This window comes from Gorilla gorilla, chromosome 9 (assembly GCF_029281585.2).
Source record: "Gorilla gorilla gorilla isolate KB3781 chromosome 9, NHGRI_mGorGor1-v2.1_pri, whole genome shotgun sequence".
NCBI classification, from domain to species: domain Eukaryota; kingdom Metazoa; phylum Chordata; class Mammalia; order Primates; family Hominidae; genus Gorilla; species Gorilla gorilla.
Genome location: NC_073233.2, coordinates 55,839,057 through 55,863,054, shown reverse-complemented (window position 1 = coordinate 55,863,054; position 23,998 = coordinate 55,839,057). Strand labels below are relative to the sequence as shown.

Below are 23,998 nucleotides of genomic sequence, written 5' to 3'. Positions count from 1 at the left end.
ATCCTCCTGCCTCAGCCTCCTGAGTAGCTGCAACTACAGGCATGCACCACCACGCCCAACTATTTTTTGTATTTTTAGTAGAGACGAGGTTTCGCCACGTTGCTCAGGCCAGTCTTGAACTCCTGAGCTTAAGCAATTCTCCCATCTTGGCCTCCCAAAGCGCTGGGATTACGGGTGTGAGCCACTGTGCCTGGCCTAATTTTAATTATTACATATTACACGCATCACTGAAAAATCATTAAAGGTTCTAAGGAAGAATACTTACATGAAATGTTTGCATGAATGTGTAAAATAAAAGTAAGGTGAATTTACTAATTGTTAAGCTATTTTTGTTAGTGTCATCTAACATTTTAGATAATGAATGATTTTCCCTTTCACTAAAATCACTTTCACTTCTATATGACTACATAATTCTGATTTTTTCCAGGTTATAAAAGTCTTTATTTCCATTTAATTAAATATGCTTTATCCTTTTATGATTCAACCCACTCCTCCATTCTCAAAATAATTTGGTAATTAGCAATACAGTTTCCCCACAGTTTCAGGAATTTGTCTCTTCCATTTCCCATCGCTGATACCATAACTTTCTCTTCTCCTCTTTTCTTTCCCTATTTGATTTCTGAAACACCCATCTCCACACCCCGAAAATATTTGTATAGTTTTCCTCCTTTCCATTGTCTTCCTTGGTTTACCTGGAGTAAGTCCCTTAATTAGCAAAGACTTCTTTGAACTTGCCTCTTTCTTAGAAGAAAATACTATTTCTTTGACCTGCAAGATTTCAATTACTTGGGATTTACAGACATCTATCTGCAATACTGGTATTGTATTTCCTTCCTTCAAGTACTTATTAAATATCCACTAGATGCCTTTGTCATAAAGACATGAGCTAAATTAAATATACATCTTTTTAATAATATATAACTTTAGAATTTTTAGGCATAAAAGTCTTGCTGGTCTGCTATATTAATTCTTCCTGCAGGCATGGTCAGTTTGCTCTGGAATGCTTACACTAGGGAGGCCCCTTACTAGCTGCCAGGCTGTGAACTTTTGAATATTCAAAGTAGCCTTTGGGCCGGGTGGGCATGGTGGCTCACGCCTGTAATCCCAGCACTGTGGGAGGCCAAGGCAGGCGGCTCACTTGAGGTCAGGAGTTTGAGACCAGCCTGGCGAACATGGTGAAACCTCATCTCTACTAAAAATACAAAAATTAGCCAGGTGTGGTGGTGCATGCCTGTAATCCCAGCTACTCGGGAGGCTGAGGCAGGAGAATTGCTTGAACTTGGGAGGTGGAGGTTGCAGTGAGCCAAAGTCATGCCACTGCACTCCAGCCTGGGAAACAGAGAGAGACTCCTTCTCAATAAAGTAGCCTCTGGCTCAGTAACTAGATATTCCCTCTACGGCATTTTAGGTATGTAGGCAATTATTGATTGTATACTTTTAAAATACACAAGAAAAAGTTATAGAAAACCACCGTGTCAAGCACTGGGCAAGCACCATAGAAGATTTAAAAACAAGAGGAATGCAATGGCAATTAGGATTTATTAAACATTCTCTACTTATATACTGTCATAGCAGATTATATTATTAATAGTTATTCTTCTGAAGTCACACCTTAAGAATGGAAGAGGAAGGGAATAGTTCATAATAGAGCCTGAAGTGTTGTATTCTCAAAACCCAGAGGATGACCTTCTCATGCATTTGCTCTTCTCTACTAAGTGAGGCCTGGTAACCCCAACTGCTGAATCAATCCTATCATGTAGTTCCTACCAAAAACACCTGCTCCTTTGAAAATAAAGATCAATTACATGCCAATTTCTTTAATTTCAAAATTCACTCTCATCTCTACTGTATTTCTTAAGGTAGCAGTTTGACTCTCTTAAAATTTCCCCCTCACTTCTCACTTGTGAGAATGACCTTCTTGTTATTCCACAATTTCCAATTATTATCCAGATTTATGTTACTACCTTTTTTTACACAGCTAAAGAGATTCTTATGTTTTGGGAAAGTGGGTAGAGGTATGAAAATGAATAGATATTAACTTAAGACAGACATCTAAAGCTGGAGGATAAAGAGAGTATGTGGTAAAGATGTAGAGAAGCAAGAGAGAGAAGTGGGAAATGAGGAGTGAGGTAGGGAAAGGAAGGAATGTGCCTCAACATGAAAACACTGAGGGTCATTTTGATGCCCTTTCAGTTCCTGACCTACTAACATCTCTAGTCCTATTACACTATTTCTTCATGATTTCCTCTCTGCTGCTGCTTTTCTAATTCATTAGTAAGAGATCCTCTTTACTAGTCCTGGTCCTCTAATCAGGATGGCCTCAATGTCCTGCTCCCACAGGCTTTCCGTCTCTTTTTCAGCAGGTGTGCAAGACACAATTTAGGGATTTTTTTCTTACCTGGTAGGAAGATTGACTTTGTTTACTATGTTCTAGTATGTAAAATGTGCCCTACTCACCAGCTACCAGGCTGTGCAACTTTTAACATTCAAATTCTAGCTTTTGACTCAAAAACTAGCCTTGGATTATATACTTTTCACATGGTTTTTACATTAAGAAAGAGTCTCTTCTATTTCACTTTCCATAGTTATTTCAGTATTAAACCTCAATACAAAGTATAATGATAAAGTACAGAGACCAATTTTCCTATGTATCCCTAGACACACAAATTATTTTGTTAACTTTTGCTCATGACTTCAAAACCTTGGAGAAAGAATCATCTACATGTAGCGCCTACTTCATTGCTAGACTGAAGATATAAATTTAAATTAGCTACATTTATAGAAGGCAAAAAGTAAATCTGTCCAACTCTTATTTAGGGAAAGAAAATCTCATGCTATTTCCATGATTGCTTGCACTTACCTTATCAACATATTTCTTAGAATTGTAAAATAACAATGTTCACCATTTTCAACTGTAAGAAAAAAATAGACCACATATATTTCCACTAAGCCCAGTCTTTTCAAAAAATATTTCACCGGAACTTGGGGGGTAAAAACAAGGAGGGGAAATGCAAAACAGCTTAGATCAATTTTTTTGAGATTTAACACTAACATACTACTCAACGTAAGGGCATGACAGAGAAGTGTACTATATTATTGCCTTATTGTAGTTTAATCTTCAGAAATAGATACATAAACGTAACAAATGAACTCTCCGGAAACAACTTTGAAATTTTGTAAGGGGAAACCATGTATTTTCTCATTATTGGCAAAAAATATATTTATTCTATAATACATTTAAAAAATTCAGTGGTGTAAATGAAGGGAGAATCACTTTAGAAAAAATCTTTAGGTAACCAAAATGAAAAAGGGAGCCAAGAACTTTAAGGTTCTTTACTTTTATTTTTAAAGAATGTATCACAAATATGAATATTACTTGAGAGTAGAAGGGTAAACTACAAAAGAGAGATGAAAATCAATTTCTCCGTTGCCTATTTTTAAGCAGTATGTAAGTTTTAAAGCCTCAGCTCAGCAACTGAAAGTTGCCTGGGCATGGCAGAGGGAGCTGGGAACAAGGTACGGGGGTCACTGGTGGGAAAATTGCCAATAAGGACAGTAACTTGAAACAATATCCTAAAAATTAAAGAACTGTTCAAAATAAAATGGGCAGTGGTGTGTGCCCATAGTGACGTGATATGGGAGGAGCATGACGTGGGAAGATCACTTTGAGCTCAGGAGTTTGAGGCCAGTTGGGCAACACAGCAAGACCTTGTCTCTTAAAAAAAAAAAAAAACAAAGTTCAAAAATAATAGCAACAAACATAAAACAATCATGTCTCAATTTTGGTTTCAGCTTACTGTAATACAGAAGATTAAATATCAGATTAAACAAATACAATAAACCTATTGCCAAGAGGAAGGACTTCTGAGGTTTGGTGTTATAACTAAGATTTTATTGGTATTTAAAACTCCTTACTTAACCCTTAATAATTTAAGATAGCAAGTTAAGAAACAAAAAACTCCTTACAAAACTAGTAAAGAGGATCTCTTACTAATGAAATTTTTTTACTCTAAATATGCAATATCAAAAAGGGCAACTTTTGCACTGAGGAAAGGAGACTGTGAATGTTTTAACTGGGCTTATACATTTTTAAAATAATTCTTGAGGGTCCATGACCCATCTGACATTCTGATAAAAGTGACTGGCCTTCTCTCCAAAATGTTTGATTCCAGGAGGTTCATTAGATTCCCTGGGAGCAAACTTTGGGCCCCAGGTAAAGAACCCCTGAATTTTAGGTATGTTTTCAAATAAGAAAACAGAAATAGACTTGATGAGGCAGAGATGCCAGCCTGGGTGGGGCAAGTTGAGTATCTCTTATTTGAAATGCTTGGGACCAGAAGTGTTTTGAATTTTTTTGGAATTCTGGAATATCTGTGTTATACTTACTGGTTGAGCATCCTTAATCCAAAAATCCAAAATTCTAAATGCTCCAGTGAGCGTTTCCTTTGAGCGGCATGTCAGTGCTCAAAACGTTTTAGATTTTGGAGCAATTCACATTTTGAATTTTCTCTTTAAGAATGTTCAACCTAGGCGGGGTGCGGTGGCTCATGCCTGTAATCCCAGCACTTTGGGAGGCTGAGGCGGGAGGATCGTAAGGTCAGGAGTTTGAGACCAGCCTGGCCAATATGGTGAAACCCTGTCTCTACTAAAAATACCAAAATTAGCCAGGTGTGGTGGTGCACGCCTATAGTCCCAGCTACTCGGGAGGCTGAGGCAGAAGTATCATTTGAACTCGGGAGGCAGAGGTTGCAGTGAGCTGAGATCATGCCACTGCACTCCAGCCTGGGTGACAGAGGGAGACTCCATCTCAAAAAAAAAAATGTTCAACCTATACTACAACTTTAGGACTTAACACATACTTACCTGACTTAGTAGGATACAGGCATGAGCCACCACGCCCAGCCAATGCTAATATATTTTTTACCTTTTTCCTCCCAAGTATGGGACAACTTTCTGTAGTGATTTTTAGTAAATAATTTGCCCAGTATATTCTTGAATATTCTTAACTTTAAAGAGGAAATTTGGCAGGGCGCGGTGGCTCACGCCTGTAATCCCAGCACTCTGGGAGGCCAAGGCGGGCAGATCATGAGGTCAGGAGATCGAGACCATCATGGCTAACACGGCGAAACCCCGTCTCTACTAAAAATACAAAAAATTAGCCAAGCGTGCGGCATGCGCCTGTAGTCCCAGCTGCTGGGGAGGCTGAGGCAGGAGAATGGCGTGAACCTGGGAGGCGGAGCTTGCAGTGAGCTGAGATCGCGCCACTGCACTCCAGCCTGGGCGACAGAGCAAGACTCTGTCTCAAAAAAAAAAAGAGAAAATTTAATTTTATTTATTGTTTACCTTGTTGGTAATATCATGTGATGTCATTTTACTAAATATTTGTTAAGTGGCCTATAAAAACTAATGCAGAAACTATCAAAAGTTTCTATCAAATTTTTTTTTTGGCTGATCTGTTGAGTAATGTAACTTATTTTATTTTTGAATTTGTGAGGACTACAGAGATGTATTTGAACAAGAATACTTTGTTTTATAGTACTGTTTACCTCTTGCTGTGGTGGGTAGTAATACTATCATTGAAGTTAATGGCAAAAGGGTCAGAGGAAGGCAGTATCCTTGGAGCGTTGCTGAAGGTAAGGTTTGTTTTTAAAATGTTCAGACTTTCCGGAAAATAAAAGGAAAAGATAAAGAAATGATTAGGTACCACTTCATTCCCAAAAGGTTTTCAAAATAAAAATAACAAACAATGCTGGCAAAGTCACAGTGAAACAGATGTACGCTTTATAAAATGAATTTGTTTTAGTGGGGAAGCACCATGACAAAATGGGGAGTGGGGGAGATAAAGACCCATAAAAATAATCACAGCCTTTGAAAGAATAATCCACTTCCTGGGGATTCATTTTAAGAAAATAATTCTAAAAACTATGGGGAGAAATTGTCTGTGTGGGGGTGTTATTAAAGAACACTTAAGACCGGGCGCGGTGGTTCATGCCTGTAATCCCAGCACTTTGGGAGGCCAAGGCAGGTGGATCACGAGGTCAGGAGATCGAGACCATCCTGGCTAACATGGTGAAACCCCGTCTCTACTAAAAATACAAAAAATTAGCTGGACATGGTGGCAGGCGCCTGTAAGTCCCAGCTACTTGGGAGGCTGAGGCAGGAGAATGGCGTGAACCCGGGAGGCAGAGCTTGCGGTGAGCTGAGATCACACCACTGCACTCCAACCTGGGCAACAGAGCGAGACTCCGTCTCAAAAAAAGAAAGAAAGAAAAAAAAAACACTTAAAACAGACATATTTAAAAACTGACAAAGGATAAGGATACTATGATAATGGATAAGAGCTTTGAGGGGAAAACTAAGGCAGAAGATTCAAGAGTTACTTTTAATACAGCATAAATGACAATACAGTAAAGCAGTAAGAGGAATAGATTGCAACACATTATACTAAAAATAGTAAAAACTGCAAATTAGGAGAATGGTATAAGAAACCTGAGTTAACACATCCTCCTCACCTGTTTTTTAAACTGTTGGCATTCCTCTGGTGTGAGTGTGTCTGCTTTGGCAATAAGTTCACTTTTTCATGCAAACGCTTCATAAACTCAGTATCCAATGGTTTAAGTCTGAAATACACAGCATTTAATATGACTGAATTGATCAGTTTGGGAGAACAAGATTCTTCACAGCCCCAGTTAGCTTTTCAATTATCTTCAATTGGTCAACTGACTCTCAAATCTTCATACACAGCCCATATCTCACTGTTACGTTCCAGATTTGTGTTTACCCAGTGGATATGCTACCTGGGTGTTCCATGGGCTCCTTACAATCAAAAGCTCATCTGAACCTCATTTCCTCTCTTCTATGTTTCCTATCTCAGTGAATGGCACTACAGTCTACCTAATTACTCAAGTATGAAACCTAGGATTCCTCCCCTCCTCTAATCCTCTTCCCATATATATAGTATGTGTATAGATGTAAATATATATATATGTATGTATATCTCCATTTCCATTACTTTAGTCTAGGCCACCAAGACCTTTGGAATGAATAACTGTAATACAAACCATCCATAATGAAGTCAGAGTGGTCTTTCTAAATCCAAATCTTATTGAGTTATGCCCTGACCAAAAATCTTATTAAAGACCAGATGCCTTAACTAGTATGGCCTACAAGGCTTGTGAAGACATAGATTCTCCAGCTGACCTCATCTCTTAGCATTCCTAGCATTTCCTTTGCCTCCTACTTCCAATGTGCCAACCTTTTTGAACTTCTTACAATTCCTTGAAAGCACCATACTTTGACATCCGGCCACAGGCTACTACCTTGGCTGGAACACCCTCCATTATCATCCTGCTTCTCCTTGGCCTGTAATTCCTACTCATCCTCAGGACACTGGTTTATGATCCAATTTCCACTGGGAATCCTTCTCCAACCTAATACTAGGCATATTTCTATGTGGTCACAACACTTAATGTGCTGTACAGTAATTGCCTGCCTGCATACAGATGCTTCCTCACTAACTATGATTCCACTTAACAATTTTTCAAATTTTTGATAGTGTGCAAGCAATACGCATTGAATAGAAACCATACAACCATTCTGTTTTTTACTTTCAGTATAGTATTCAATAAATTACATGAGATATTCAAAACATTATCACAAAATAGGCTTTATGTTAGATGATTTTGTCCAACTGTAGGCTACGCTATAATGTTTAGTAGGCAAGGTGTATCAAACATATCTTCAACTTACGATGGGTTAATGTAACCCTGTCCCAAGTCGAAGAGCATCTGTATTTGTTTCTCCCATCTCCTCACTGAAATACTCTTCGCAGTGAGGGCCTTGTCTCATTCATCTGTATCCTCAGGACCTAGCATGGTACCTAACACTCGTGAAGGTGCCCAAATATCTGTTGAGGAAAAAGTAAGCTGCTGTGATTTTCCTTATGTCCTTTAGCAATTCTAAATGAGAACCAAAGTCCTCAAATTTAGAATACACTGTGGACTAAAACTTTATGTTTCACAAGAATAAATGAAGACACTAGAAATATTTTGAAAAGGACTACCATTCTAAAGTGGTACTCCTTAATTTTTACAAAAACATGAGAAAAATGAAATAAAGGTCTCATTCTGTTATTAATTTTATTGACATACTAATAATTGAATTGACTGACATTTTAAAATGAAGAAAGAGAAACATATATACTAAAATTGGGGAGATCAGAGTCCTAAGACTAATAAGATAGTCCAGTCTTTTTACTAACAAAGATTACTATATATACTTCACTGTGGTAGTAAGGCTGACAGGCAGAAAGAGACAGTGAGGGGGAGAAAGCAAACATGGAGAATTAAGATAGCTGCCTATTCTAATTCTCCTTGTCTTAAATCCCTTGAAACTTGACACTGGCATTCAGAGAACAGGGAGCACAATGAAAAAGAGTGTGTGGATGGAATAACACTGTTTATATTATCTGTAAACTGTGTTCCTGCCTCACTAGTGTTAACTAAAAGAACCTATCCATTTCTATTTACTTTTTTGACAGAGTCTTGCTCTGTCACCCAGGCTGGAGTGCAGTGGTGTAGTCATAGCTCACCATAGCCTCCAATTCTTCCACTTCGACTCCTAAGTAGCTAGGACTACAGGAGTGTGCCTCCATGCCCAACTAATTTTTTTTTTTTTTTGAGTTTCACTCTTATTGCCCAGTCTGGAGTGCAGTAGCACAATCTTGGCTCACAGCAACCTCTGCCTCCCGGGTTCGAGTGATTCTCCTGCCTCAGCCTCCCAAGTAGCTGGGATTACAGGCATCCGCCACCACGTCCAGCTAATTTTTTTATTTTTAGCAGAGACGAGGTTTCACCATGTTGGCCAGGCTGGTCTTGAACTCCTGACCTCAGGTGATCCCCTGCCTCAGCCTCCCAAAGTGCTACAATTACAGGTGTGAGTCACTGCGCCCAGCCCCAACTAATTTTTTTTTTTTGTAGAGACAGGATGTCACTATGTTGCCTACTCTGAGGCCTCAAGCAATCCTCCTGCCTTGGTCCCCAAAGTGCTGGGATTACAGGTGTAAGCCACTGCATCTGGCCTGAACCTATCCATCTTTGAAAAAAAAATTAAGTTTTGCTTCTTTTTATTAATCATTATATAAAACACTAAATAGAAATGCCATGAATTATTCAATCTCAGATTTCTAAATTGTTATGGTTTTTCAATTTATACTCATGACTAATTTAAATTGTCACTGCCTTATTAAGCTATTATGTCAGATACAAGCCTGCTTATTAATCCAGTGACAAAAAAGCAGAGTTCAATTAATCTAAAATTTTAATAAATCTTAAAGGCATTTAATATAAAGTATTAAAATCCAAATAACAAGATTTTATATTTAAACGCAAATCAATACTTGCTGAATACTTATTATAATATCCCAACTTTTAAAGAGAAAAATATTTAAAAATAAACATGACAAGGAAATTAGAGAAGACAACTTCTTAAATATAACCAAAGGGTCAAAAAACATTTAAGTCAGTTTAAAAATTAAACTTTAGGAGAAATGGTAAACCTTGTAAAAGTCTCATTAAATTTCAGAAGCCTACAAAACGTCAGCAACAGAAAACATTTAGTTCACATGTATATTACATTCTGGTTGAGTTTTTTTCTTCTGTCCTTTTAGTTTTATATTGGCTGGTCTTTTCACCAACAAATTTAGTTTGTAAATCTTGTTTTTAAGCAATAGAAAATCCTTTATCATTTCTAGAAGATAAACCCACACTAGAGAGAAAAGACTATTTAACCTCAAAGTCTACAGCATAATAAACAACTACAGGGTAAATGAAAAATTTTTTTTGTGTGTATGTATTTCTAAAGGAAAAAAATCCTGTATAAAACTCACTGGATGACACCAGTTTTTCTAAAAGTGGTAATTAATACTTGAAGGATAAAACACTATTTTAAAATTCATGTTCAAAGTCAGTTTTTTACTTTAATAATAGCTACAAAATAAGGAACAACGCACATGAAGCAATAATAACTGAAATCATAAATTAGCCATGCATGCAGTTCATACTTTGTAGAGGGAGGTAGGAGGCACTGAAAGTACACTGTTGGACCAATTTATAATTACTCTAAAAACAAATCCCTCTAAAAAGGGAAACTAGGGACTACCCAGACAAGATGGAAAGGCTCTGATTAAGTTATTAAACTGCATGGAATTTCAGTCTGTAGTGAGCAGCGTATCTGGAACTCTATACATAAAATTCTGTGTCATATTCTTTTTTTTGAGGAGAAGGAGTTTCACTCTTGTTGCCCAGGCTAGAGTGCAATGGTGTGATCTCGGCTCACTGTAACCTCCGCCTCCAAGGTTCAAGCGATTGTCCTGACTCAGCCTCCTTAGTAGCTCGGATTACAGACATGAACCACCACGGCCGGCTAATTTTGTATTTTTAGTAGACATGGGGTTTCTCCATGTTGGTCAGTCTGGTCTCGAACTCTCGACCTCAGGTGATCCGCCCGCCTCAGCCTCCCAAAGTGCTGGGATTACAGGCGTGAGCCATAGCGCCCGGCCTCATATTCTTTCACTTAATCCACAATATCATGTGCCAATGGGCAAAACTTTGCTCCATTTCTAAAACTAGTTAAACTGAGAAATTATTCAAAAGCACATTTTATATATAAGATATAGCAATTTTAAACATCTTACCCCTTGTGACAAATAAGAAATGGTGCAAAGCCACTAGATATCATTTGAATATAAAAACTTTTCTTTTAAAAAAGCTCTCATTTCCCATGCAATTTTAAGAAATAAAATTTTCCCCAAAGGGATGGGAGGAATGTGATTTCATGAGAATTACTAAACTTGGAGAGAGTCCAGATCTAAAATAATAAAATTGGTTATAAGCTGACAAATTTTATTGACTTAACTGCAGGTTAAGATTTCACTCAGAAGGCTTTCAGGAAAAGGCCCTGACAAGTTAAATGAGAAAGATTTAAAAACATAAATTCAAGAAGCTACATAAATACTCATAAAAGGTTATACAGTGTGCTGTATTTTTGAGATTACTTTTTTTGAGCCTTTTAAGTCAAAGAGTCAGTTTAGTGATTTAAATATGTAAACTGAGAACACCGTTAAATGATAGACTGGATTAAGAAAATGTAGCACATATACACCATGGAATACTATGCAGCCATAAAAAGGATGAGTTGATGTCCCTTGTAGGGACATGGATGAAGCTGGAAACCATCATTCTCAGCAAACTATCACAAGGACAGAAAACCAAACACCGCATGTTCTCACTCATAGGTGGGAACTGAACAATAAGAACACTTCGACAGAGGGTGGGGAACATCACACACCGGGGCCTGTCATGGGGTGGGGGGATGGGGGAGGGATAGCATTAGGAGAAATACCTAATGTAAATGACGAGTTAATGGGAGCAGCAAACCAACATGGCACATGTATACATATGTAACCAACCTGCACGTTGTGCACATGTACCCTAAAACTTAAAGTATAATAACAATAATAAAAACTGAAATTACCTCAACAAAAGGCAATGTGAAGTAGTTACAAACATGTACTACACAATCCTGCCTGAAGGTGGGAGTCTTCAGTTATGTAATGGTCTAGGGCACAGCAAAAAAATAAAATAAAAATAAAAAAAGAGTATTAGACATAAAAGAAGAAACATTTTTACCCCACTCCAATCTGACAGTGCAAAAATATAAGTATATAATTAAGGCTCCCTTATCTATCTAGAGTGATAATGGGCATTGACCCATCCATTAAAAAAAAAAAAAAAGAGAGTGAGAAGCCAAAAACTGAAGAGAAAGGTATACTTGAAGGAATTGGTTTACACTACTACTGTAATGTGAGCATTAGATAACTTAATGCTGTTTAGCCTGATGATACTACAGTTCTTTCAGTGGAGAGATGGTGGAGTTACAATTATCAGGTGGCTGAATTAGGTATGCTGAGTTACTTACCCAAACGAAAAGACTGAGGAATAATAATTGCAAAAATCTGCAGTTGTCAATGACACATATATGTACTCAAAATAAAGGGGAAGTACAAACAACAAAAAAAGGGAGTACAGGCTAACTATAACAGGACAATCACATCAGATTAATGTCTAGATTCTTAGGTCTTATGCCTTAATAAACAAAAAGTTAGTAATGACAATATGATACCTAAACGACATGTCTATGACAGCTAAGGTGAAACAGAAGCCAAATAGATTTATTGTAGAAAGAAATGGCACAAGAAAACATTGGCATGCAAGTGCTTTTGATAACCATCTCTTATGAGACTTATAATAAATAGCATCTTTGATTTTGAATACGTCTAACTTGTATGGCTGCTTGTCTTCATTTGGTAGTTCAACTGGTAGCAGAGTGGTCAACATGAAAGCTAAATTTGCCACATTGAGACCTCAAACCATGGTGGCAACACTGTTTATTTCCATGAAGCAGGGAAAATCCTTATGAATAAAGAACTAAGGAGTAAAATCACTTAGCTTATACAGGACTTAAAAAGGCTTTTCAACTAAGACATTTCTACATGAAATTTGGTACTTCATAATGGGTATAGTTGTATGTACTTCACAAACTTCAAGATTACTAAAATATGCACATACAGGTAACAGTAAGCAACAACAACAAAAAGGAATCAGAAGTATCAAGGTACTGACCCATGTCCTGAAGGAGCAATGAAGTATAAACAACACTGCACCCTTTTATCAGGCATCTGATGTCTGTTCACGCATGATTCTGCATTTAGGTAGTCCTCAAATTTACTATCAATGTAATCAATAACAGGCTGCCAGCTATAGAATGCAAATAAACAATTAAGTTGCAATTCTACATATGAATTAACTGACGACTGTTAATGGACAATAATCAATATTTTCAAATAGGCAAAATGAATTTACCAGTGGAAGACATGTCCAGTTAGTCTATATAAAGATTCAAAAATATAAATTATGTTGAATAAATCTTTATTATTTCAAAACGTTTCAAATGAAAGAAAATAAACTATTATCGAAACACAGCTAAATTAATAGCATATTATTTGCACTAATAACACACTTCATAATATGAAAACAATTATATTCAGTTTTAAATTTCAAATGAGAGATTACTTTAAATAATATAAAAACTTCATGATGAACTCAGGAGTTTTAAGAGTTGACAGAAAAATACCTCAAAAACAATGTGAATTCAAACAAAAATAAAAGTATTATTTATAAAATACTAAGATAATTACTTCAGACTAAAATTTCATAGTTGTTTTCTTCACTTAGGACTTACGGAAAAACTGAAGGTCTAAATATCAGGTTTAAATTAGGATTGAGATAGAATTTATACAAATGGATAAAATTAAAGCAAACAGTTTTAAATTTCTTACAATAATGAGAATTCTTCTATCTAGCTACATTATTTTAGAGTATGTCTTAAAAACAATTTTATGATAGGTATTATCTCCATTTTATAGAAAAGTAAATGGGTTTAAAGAAGTTAAACAACTTTATCAAATAAGTGGCAAAGTTTGTATACAAACCCAAGTCATGTTACTTGAAGTTTGGTGACCTTTGCTAAGATGAGAAGTGACTACAGGCTGCTGTACCATTTAATAAGAAGTGCACATCTAGAGTCTAGTCCCTTGCTATATAAAGTGTGATCTACCATTCAGCAGCATCAGTATCACCTGGAATCTTGTTAGAAATGTAGAAATACAGCCCATCTCAGACCTACTAGAAGAACTAAATTTCACAGGATACCCAGGATTGGAAGGCATAGCAAAGACTGAGAAGCAGTAAATTAGATCACATATAACTTGGGAGTCTTACAGAATTGCTATTGCCATTCAACTATGATATGGTATTATCCCACTGACTAATATAGAACACTGTATTTAAATAACAATAGCTTTTCTAAAAATCATGTTTTCTCTACCTCATCCAATGCAATTTCCTGCAATGATGAAAATCTTCATATATGTGCTGCACAAAATGGCAGCCACTTGCCACATGTGGCTGTTGAGCACTTGAAATGTATCTGGAGCAAATGAGAAATTGCATTTTTAATTTAATTATTTTTAATTGATTTATACATATGGCAAATGACTATCATACTAGACAGCACAACTCCAGGGGAATTGGTTATTATGTCACAGTGTCATCTCTAGGAGAGTCCTTAGGACAAATTTGGAAAGTTCTAGTCAAGATAATTCTTCTGATTAACTGTACTTCTTCTTTTTTTTTTTTTAATTTTATGAAGTCATATTTATCATCTTACACTGGCTAAGCCCAAGTTTGCATCTTACCTCTAAGGAAGCATAATAAAAGTTACAACATGTGCTTTGTGTGTATTAATATTATTCCAGCTTATCATCAATTAACAATACTAATATCCATACCTATACAGTCTTTTTAATTCTGTGAGAAGGACCTGGATACTCTGGAGAATACAAATCTATGAGGAATAATGAGTTGATTAATGTCGACTTTCCCAATCCACATTCGCCTAAAAGAAATAAGGGAAAATATCTGTTAAACTCACCCACTTTACTCAACCTTAAATATTCAACAGATGCTAGAATCGAACTGGCTTTATGAAAGTACTTCTTGGTGAGACAATGAAATGACTTTAGAAAATATGCTACAAAGAATATCTTCTCCTCAGTTTCTTAGCTATCAAATTAAACTAATGTTTCCAAGGATTCTTTTCAGCCTTCTAATTATACCACTCATATTCATTAAAAATAATGTATCTAATAATCTACATTTTTAACAGTAATGTATTCCCAAAGAAAAATGTCAGTCATTATTAAAAAACCCAACTTGGATTATATATCGCTGTTTTAGTGAAATAAAGTTTTTCTTTATTAATAGACAATAATCAATGAATAATAAAGAAATCATGCAGCTATAAAAAGCAAAAATCTGCTAATACAAAGAATAATTAATCACAATGAACATCTCCGTATAAAATTCTAAATCACAAAAAATACTTTCTAATTTAGCCACCCATCAGCCTAAATATAAGGGTGCTTCTCCACAAACCAGAATCCAAAAAATCTTAGGTAATTACTTTTTCTACTGCTTCTACTTGAGGTAGGAGGTAGACACGAAGGAAGCCAGGGCATGATTTCTACTCTGATCACATACTCTTTTTTGACCCTCCATGTCTAGTCCAATACACATAGTCTAGTGTATAGTAACCATTACAAGTATACCAAAATATAAATGGCTTCAAGGTACATATAACCTACGGTTAAAACAAATTATAAATCATATTATGATAATTAACACGGCACAAAGTATTTATTGTTAATAATTCACTTAGCATAATAGGCATGTTTAGCCTAAGTAACTGATGTCACAATGCTTATATCGAGGAGGAATTCTTTTTATATTAGCTCTCAAGAGAGATAAGATCCTTTCCACGTGGTTTGGGCTTGCCCCTTTGACTGAGAGCATGCCACTTTTTACTAGAGGTTGATTTATGACTCAACTCAGAGTTGAGGATGAAAAGTGGGGATAATAGCACCTGCCTGTACCCTGGTACAGATCATATGATGTTGACTTATTTACTTGTGGAGTCAGGGTCTCGCTCTGTTGCCCAGGCTGGAGTGCAGTGGCACGATCATGGCTCACTGCAGCCTTGAACTCCTGGTGTGGTGGTGCACACCTGTAGTCCCAGCTACTCGGGAGGCTGAGGCAGGAGAATCGCTTGAACTCAGGAGGCAGAGGTTGCAGTGAGCCAAGATTACGCCACTGCACTCCAGCCTGGCGACAAAGCAAGACTCCATCTCAGAAAAACAAAAAAAAAAAAATTAAATTAAAAAGTTCTAGTATCTAAAATGAGCAAAATCACCGGGCACAGTGGGTCACACTTGTAATCCTAGCACTTTGGGATGCCAAGGCGGGTGGACCATCTGAAGTTAGGAGTTTGAGACCAGCCTGCAGTGAGCCAAGATTGCACCACTGCACTCCAGCCTAGGAGACAGAGTGATACTCCACTTCAAAAAAAGAATTAGCCCAGGGTGGTAGCATGCACCTGTAGTCAGTCCTAGCTACCGGGGAGGCTGACGGGGAAGGATTCCTTGAGCCATGATTGCGCCACCTCACTCCAGCCAGGGCAATAGAGCAAGACCCTGTCTCAAAAAAGAAAAACACACACACACATACACACAAACAAAACACGTAACAGGACAGAACAGCATCATTTCCTTATCATTAGTATGAAGAAGTGAATTGCCTGTAAAAGTTTCCGTTTTCAAAAAAAGCATTAAAATATAGCGTAAGGCCAGGCACGATGGCTCGTTCCTGTAATCCCAGCACTTTGGGAGGCTGAAATGGATTGCCTGAGCCCAGGAGGTGGAGGCTGCAGTGAGGATTGAGGCTCAAGCGATCCTCCCGCCTCCGTCCCGCAAGCAGCAGGGACTACAAGCGCGTGCCACCATGCCCAGCTAATTGTTTGTATTTTTGTAGAGACAGGGTTTCACCATGTTGCCCAAGCTAGTCTGGAACTCCTGAGCTCAAGCGATCCGCCGGCCTCGGCCCCCCAAAGTGCTCGGATTACAGGCGTGAGTCACCGGTCCTGGCCCAATTACTTTCTTCAATCTGAGCATGAGCGCTGGAAGAAAAGCTCTCACTTACATATAATTTTTTAGAGACAGAGTCTCTCTCTGTCACACAGACTGGAGTGCAATGGCACAATTTCGGCTCACTGTAACCTCAACCTCCCGTGCTTGATCGCTTATATAATCTCGGCTCACTGTAATCTCAACCTCCCGGGCTGGATTGCATATATATAAATACATACATATATTTGCTTGTTTAGACGTTATGTCAGTCTGTCCAACAGGCTGGAGTGCAGTGGCGCGATCTCGGCCCACTGCAACCTCCGCCTCCCGGGTTCAAACAATTCTCTGCCTCAGCCTCCCGAGTAGCTGGGATTACCGGCGCCCGCCACCACGCCCGGCTAATTTTTGTGTTTTTAGTAGAGACGGGGTTTCACCATGCTGGCCAGGCTGGTCTTGAACTCCTGACCTCGTGATCCACCCGCCTCGGCCTACCAAAGTATTAGGATTACAGGCGTGGGCCACCGCTCCCGGCCGATCGCTTATATTTTTAAAAAGATGTTTTCTTCGTTTCCTAGCCCCTTCTAACCCGCTACAAAGTTTCAAAGGCTTAATGCTATCGCAAAGGGCCTTCAGAGGTCAAGCTCGGGGGTGCAGCTCCCTAATGAGGGGCAGCCTCAGAGGGGACCGACCCCGCCCAGGATGAGCGGCGCCAGGTAGCGGGGGGACGCTCCCGGGGGTCCCCGGGCCCTGGCTGGGGGAGGTGTTGTGGGGCGCACGTACCCAAGCTCAGGTGAGACGAGTGCGCGGCCGCGGCTGCAGCTGGCGCTGGCCATTGAGGAGCTTCTGCGCCACCGTGCGATGGTGCCCGCCAGGTGCCTGCCGGTTCGTGCGCAGCGCCTGTTCGCGCAGAGTCTGGCCTTTGCTGCGCCCGGACAAGTCGTAAATCTCCTCCTCGTAGCTTATAGGCGACGACGGCCAGGCCGAAGCCTCTGGACACAGAAGCGCCAGTTCAGCGGCGGGTTACAGCCCGCCCGGCCGCCTGCGGCCAGCCATCCGCACATGCGCCCTCCTGGAAGCCCCAACAGCCCCTCCGCGAGTTCCGATTGGCTCCGCGTGAGAGACGGTCCTCGGCTACGACATAGAGGTGGGCCTTCGGCGACGTCACAGGCGCGGGCGTTTGGCGACGTTACTGGGGCTGTATGGTGCTTGCAGCTGGGCAGTCTTCTCCTCAGAGTGGAGCCTGGTAACGAGGACCTCCCCGCTAGGTCCTGTGTGTTGCTAGCTGGAGAAGGGTAGTTGAAAACTCAGACCAAGCACAGTGTTTATATCGGTCAAAACTAGAAAATTATGTGCGGGCGCGGCCGAGGCTGGAGGATCCCTTCAGGCCAAGAGCAACCTAGCAATATGGCGCGACCAGATCTCTGTAGTCCTACCTCAGCCCCCAGCTACTTGAACCCCAAGGTTCAAGGCTCCAATGAGCTATGATCCCACCACAGCATTGCAGCCTGCCAGACTGAGGTAAACCCTGTCTAAAAAAATAAAAAAAATAAAAACTATCCAAGTGTGCAACGGGGAGGGACTGCTTAAATAAAACATGAGGCTGGCTGGGCCCTGTAATCCCAGCGTTTTGGGAGGCCGAGGCGGGAGGATGGATGGCTTGGGCTCAGGAGTTTGAGACCAGCCTGGGCAACATGATGAAACCCGGTCTCTACAAAAGATACAAAAATTAGCCAGGCGCGGTGCGCACCTGGCCAAATTTTTGTACCTTTTGTAGAGATGGGGGTCTCGCTATGTTGCCCAGGCCGGTTTCGAACAACTGGGTTTAAGCGATCTTCTCACCTTGGCCATCAGAGTTGTCGGGATTACAGGCGTGAGGGACCGCGCCCTGCTTGGATTAGGCTATTTAATAACATAAAGTGCTCGTCCAGGCTTGCTGGCTGACACCTGCAATCCCAGCACTTTGGGAGGTCGAGGCGGGTGGATCACCTGAGGTCAGGAGTTTGAGACTAGCCTGGCCATGGTGAAACCCAGTCTCTACAAAAAATACAAAAATTAGCCGTATGTGGTGGTGCATGGCTGAAGTCCCAGCTCCTCGGGAGGCTGATACAGGAGAATCGCTTGAACCCAGGAGGCGGAGGTTGCAGTGAGCCGAGATCGCACCACTGCACTCCAGCCTGGGCGACACAGCGAGACTCCAGTTTGACACCAACCTGGGCAATGTAGTGAAACACTATCTCTATAAAACAAACAAAAAACCAAGGTGTAAATGTGTCCACGTGGGGCCCTAGCTACTTAGGAGGCTGAGGCAGGAGGATCACTTGAGGCCAGGAGCTCAAGGCTGCAGTGAGCTGTGATCATCCCACTGCTCTCCATCCTGAGCAATAGAATGAAAGCCTGTCTCTAGATAGTTAGCTAGCTAGCTAGATAATTGACACGTAATTTTCTTTCTTTCTTTCTTTCTTTTTTTTTTTTTTTTTTTTGAGACAGAGTCTTGTTCTGTCACGTAGGTTGGGGTGCAGTGGTGTGATCTTGGCTCACTGGCTCACTGCAACCTCTACCTCCTGGGTTCAAGTGATTCTCCTGCCTCAGCCTCCTGAGTAGCTGGGAATTATAGGCACACACCACCACGTCTGGCTAACTTTTTCTATCTTTAGTAGAGATGGCATTTCACCATGTCGGTCAGGCTGGTCTTGAGCTCCTGACCTCGTGATCTGCCCGCCTCAGCCTCCCAAAGTGCTGGGATTACAGGCATGAGCCACCTCGCCCAGCCGATATGTAGTTTTCTATCAGAATTTTTTTTCCTAGATTTGAACATGTTTTTCTAAAGTAGCATTCAACACATCAGCATTTTACAGTGTTATTAGTTGTAATATGATTATGTTTTTCTGAAATACAGTATCCTTTACAAAAGCAGTTTTGTCTTTCAGAGCACATAGGTCCTCAAGTGAATTTGTCTGATGTTGACGACCTTAGTACCATTTTGTCCACTTGATTGGAACAGTTAGTCAGTAATTTCAGGTCACTATTGGCCTTAGAGGAAGAGCCCAAAGGCAACAAACAAGGGCGCTGGTGTCCAGTTGCCTTCTAGAAGCATTTTCACCTTTCCTTAAGGTTTCCCTTGATGAACATAGAAGTACTGTATGTAGAATTGACCCAGTGCTGCCCTGGAAACTGTATATTAGGCCAAATTTACATTTCTTACCTTTATGAGAGGCACCCTGGTAGGCTAGTGGAGTTACACACGAAGTATGATCTCAGCTGCACTGTCCAGAAATGCAACATGGTCCAATCAAATAGCATTCTTCTAACCGGTTTCTTAGCTATAAAATAAGAATAACAAATATACTCATCTAAAAAGACAGCTTATTGTATCTGAGTGGTCTTTTATTTTCTATGAAACTTTAACACAGTATTTTCATTGCCATACCACATTTGTTTTTTTGTTTTATTTATTTTTATTTATTTTTTTGAGATGGAATCTGTTTTTGTTTTTGTTTTTGCGATGGAGTCTCACTGTTGTCACCCAGGCTGCATTGCAGTGGCATGATCTCGGCTCACTGCAACCTCCGTCTCCCAGGTTCAAGTGATTCTCCTGCCTCAGCCTCCTGAAAAGATGGGATTACAGGTGGCCAACACCACACCTGGCTAATTTATATATATATATATATTTTTTTTTTTAGTAGACATGGGGTTACATCATGTTGCCCAGGCTGCTGGTCTCAAACTCCTGACCTCAAGTGATCCACCCACCTCGGCCTCCCAAATTGCTGGGATTTTCGGCATGAGCCACTGAGCCCAGCTCGTTTTTGAAAAAGGATTTCTTGACCGGTCTTGGTGGCTCACACCTGTAATCCCAGCACTTTGGGAGGGAGAGGTGGGTGGATCAACTGAGGTCAGGAGTTCGAGACCAGCCTGACCAACATGGAGAAACCCTGTCTCTACTAAAAATACAAAATTAACCAGGCATGGTGGTGCTTGCCTGTAATCCCAGCTACTTGGGACTGGTAATTGAACCCCTCCGACCTGAGGATGAGAAACCTTGCCTCAGTTCTTCCCCAGGTGATCTGTCCAGGGGTAAGGAAGGAGAGACCGGAAAAGAGGACCCATGAGAAGGGCCCCTTCCTGGAGTTTGAGGCCCACTCCCTCCTGCCCTGGCCTCTCCTCCTGCTCTGCCCCACTCCTGGAGACATGTTGCATGGGAGGCTGCGTTTGAGTACATGCCTCAGCAGCATCCCTAAGCCCAAAGGGGGCAGGCTCGCCTGCAGGGGATCAGAGTAACATGGCAGGAAGGGAGGGTAAAGGCCATCCTGGAACCGCACCTCTCTGCCTCACGTCACTCGGGTGCACTCCTCCCTCACCTCACTCAGGCAGCGGCATGAGTTCAATAGGAGTGATGCCCTGCTCCCTCTGCTGCCTCTTTTTAGTCTTGGGGCTACCATAACACTTTCCTTTCCCCAGCACTGCCAACCTGGTGGGACATTGGGCTTCCCTCTCCCAGGGTCCTGGGGACAGGCCCATCCCGTATCATACCTGCAGAGAGACACTTTTTTTCTCCAGGGCTTGAGGATCAGCCAGGTTTCATGAGTTCAATGCAGACCTGAATCATACCAAGCTGAGACTGGGGTACACACTCTCCTCTACTGAAAAGTAGTGAGGGATTCCAACTTGGTGAGAGGGAGAGTGGGGCAGAGCCAGACCAGACAAGAGTGCTCACCTGGAAAAAGCCTGCCATCAAAGGCCATGGTGAGTGCTGGGTGCGGTGGCTCACTCCTCAGCACTTTGGGAGGCTGAGATAGGTGGATCACTTGAGGCGAGGAGTTTGAGCCCAGCCTGGGGAACATGGCAGAATCCCATCTCTACTAAAAATACAAAAATTAGCTAGGCATGCTATGCTCCTGTAATCCCTGCTACTCAGGAGGCTGAGGCAGGAGAATCACTTGAACTGGGGAGGCAGAGGTCGAAGTGAGCCAAGATTGTGTCACTGCACTCCAGTCTGGGAGACAGAGTGAAACTGTGTCTCAAGAAAAAAAAAAAAAAAAGAAAAGAAAAGAAAATGGCCTTGGCAGAAGGACCGGCCTGGCGTGCCTTCCCTTGAGTTTCTCCTGTGTAGGCCCCTGCCATGAGGAGGCGCTTCCTTCTTCTTGTCCATGGCCCACAGCAAACGTATGTGTGCTTCTGAGGGGTTTGGTGGGGCACTGTTGACAGAACTGGAAACCTTCTTCAGGTGGGGTTTTTTGTTGTTGTTGTTGAGCTGGAGCCTCGCTCTGTCACCCAGGGTGGGGTGCAGTGGCACAATCTTGGCTCATTGCAACCTCCGCCCCCACCCTGGGTTCAAACAGTTCCCATGTCTCAGCCTCCTGAGTAGCTGAGATTATAGGCATGTGCCACCACGCCTGGCTAATTTTTGTATTTTTTTTTTTGGAATGGGGTTTCGCCATGTTGGCAAGGCTGGTCTCAAATTCCTGACCTCAAGTGATCCACCCACCTTGGCCTCCCAAAGTGCTGGGATTACAGGCATGAGCCACCATGCCCAGCCCCTTCAGGTGGGTTTTAAGGCTTTACTATGATACTAGTTTCCTGTGGCTGCTGCAACAAATTATTGCGCACTAAATGTCAGTGCTTTTTATAAGGTGAAACAGATTAGCTTGTGAGGCTTTTGTTGCGATGGTGATTTATTATTTAGTTTAAAGACAGTAATGCTCAGGTGTTGTAAAATTATAAAAACAATCTTCACATTTCATAATTTTTTTTTTTTTGAGACAAAGTTTCACACTTGTTGTTCAGGCTGGAGTTGCAATCTCGGCTCACCACAACCTCTGCCTTCCGGATTCAAGAGATTCTCCTGCCTCAACCTCCCAAGTAGCTGGGACTACAGGTGTGCATCACCCTGCCCAGGTAATTTTTGTACTTCAGTAGAGACGGGGTTTCACCATGTTGGCCAGGATGGTTTTGATCTCTTGACCTCGTGATCTGCCTGCCTCAGACTCCTAAAGTGCTGGGATTACAGGTGTGAGCCACCCCTCAGCCCACATTTTATGACTTTAAAGCAGTATTAATGGTAATTGCCTTAGGGAAAGATACTTTTGTTGTGATATATAAGTATGATATTCAAGTATATTGTACAGCAAAGGACATTTAACCTAAGTCAGCACTAATGTGTTATATGGTACATGTAAAACTTTAGTACAAATATTAATGTTTAGCAAATTGACCTTAACACATAATGATAACAAAAAAATGGAGCTGTTCTGATGATAGACCATTGGTTCTGTTTGATTTTAATACTCCCCATGCTCTTGACTTTTTCTTTTTTTTCTTTGAAACAGAGTCTTGCTCTGTCACCCAGGCTGGAGTGCAGTGGTGTGATCATAGCTGACTGCAACCTCCACCACTCAGGTTCATGTGATCCTCCCACCGCAGCCTCCCTAGTAGCTGGGACTACAGGCGATTGCCACCACGCCTGGCTAATTTTTGTATTTTTAGTAGAGATGGGGTTTCACCATGTTGGCCAGGCCAGTCTCAAACTCCTGACCTCAGGTGATTCACCTGCCTCGGCCTCCCAAAGTGTTTGGGTTACAGGCATGAGCCACTGCACCTGGCTACCTCTTGACTTTTTATAGCTGTTATATTATTTTCATCTTAAGTAAATAAATGTTAGCTGAAATGATACCGTTCAGGAGAATCTTCTGCTTCTGTTACTAAAAAAAAATATTTTTTTAAGTCCAATAAGGTTATGCTAATGTTTATGTTTGGAAAATATTACCTTTTCCGGCCAGGCATGGTGGCTCATGCCTGTAATCCCAGCAATTTGGGAGGCCGAGGTGGACGGATCTCCTGAGGTCAGGAGTTCAAGACCAGCCTGACCAATATGGTGAAACCCCGTCTCTACAAAAATACAAAAATTAATAGGGCATGGTGGCAGGTGCCTGTAGTCCCAGCTACTCGGGAGGCTGAGACAGGAGAATTGCTCGGACCCAGGAGGTGACGGTTGCAGTGAACTGAGATCCTGCTACTGCACTCCATCCTGGGTGACAGAGCGAGACTCCATCTCAAAAAAAAAAAAAATTACCTCTTCCATATAGTACTATCTGTATTAAATAATATTAGCTGGTATGTTTTTCTGGCTTTATAATGTGGTTCAGATTTCTGTAGAAATTCTGGCTGTATCTACATTGCCTTAAAGTAATGGGATATTTCTTTTGTTTTTTTCAGCTGGAGTTTTGCTCTTGTCGCCCATGCTGGAGTGTGATCCTGGCTCACTGCAATCTCTGCCTCCCAGGTTCAAGTGATTCTCCTAGCTCAGCCTCCTGAGCAGCTAGGATGACAGGCACCTGCCACAACACCTGGCTAATTTTTCTATGTTTAGTAGAGATGGGGTTTCACCATGTTGGCCAGGCTGGTCTTGAACTCCTGACTTCG

The 23,998-nt window shown here is 40.9% G+C and overlaps 2 protein-coding genes across 11 annotated transcripts in view; both read right to left on the bottom strand.

Annotated features, from left to right (window-relative positions):
* The window catches only part of LOC109028759 (septin-7-like), a 39,262-nt gene extending 21,556 nt beyond the window's left edge, over positions 1-17,706 (bottom strand). Inside the window, exons 1-8 of one of the 10 annotated variants that reach the window (XR_004071748.3) lie at positions 17,360-17,703; positions 14,408-14,514; positions 12,681-12,815; positions 11,533-11,616; positions 7,750-7,906; positions 6,513-6,620; positions 5,547-5,660; positions 3,326-3,715 (exon numbers count right to left, since the gene is read on the bottom strand). Coding sequence is in view for 6 of the 10 variants with exons in the window: in XM_063711204.1 (XP_063567274.1) it covers positions 3,661-3,715; positions 5,547-5,660; positions 6,513-6,620; positions 12,681-12,815; positions 13,945-13,949 (417 nt within the window). In the remaining 4 variants the exon portion in view is untranslated. Of the gene's footprint in view, positions 1-2,860; positions 2,913-3,325; positions 3,716-5,546; positions 5,661-6,512; positions 6,621-7,749; positions 7,907-11,532; positions 11,617-12,680; positions 12,816-13,944; positions 14,047-14,407; positions 14,515-17,359 lie in introns of those variants that run through there. The other 9 variants (XR_008669338.2, XM_063711206.1, XR_004071751.3 and 6 more) reach the window with 9 other exon arrangements.
* Positions 17,707-17,770: 64 nt separating this feature from the next.
* The window catches only part of LOC115936224 (metabotropic glutamate receptor 5-like), a 381,806-nt gene continuing 375,578 nt past the window's right edge, over positions 17,771-23,998 (bottom strand). Inside the window, exons 4-5 of the mRNA XM_055354195.2 lie at positions 19,782-19,899; positions 17,771-17,861 (exon numbers count right to left, since the gene is read on the bottom strand). Coding sequence (XP_055210170.2) covers positions 19,896-19,899 — 4 coding nt within the window. The 3' untranslated portion in view covers positions 17,771-17,861; positions 19,782-19,895. The remainder of the gene's footprint in view (positions 17,862-19,781; positions 19,900-23,998) is intronic.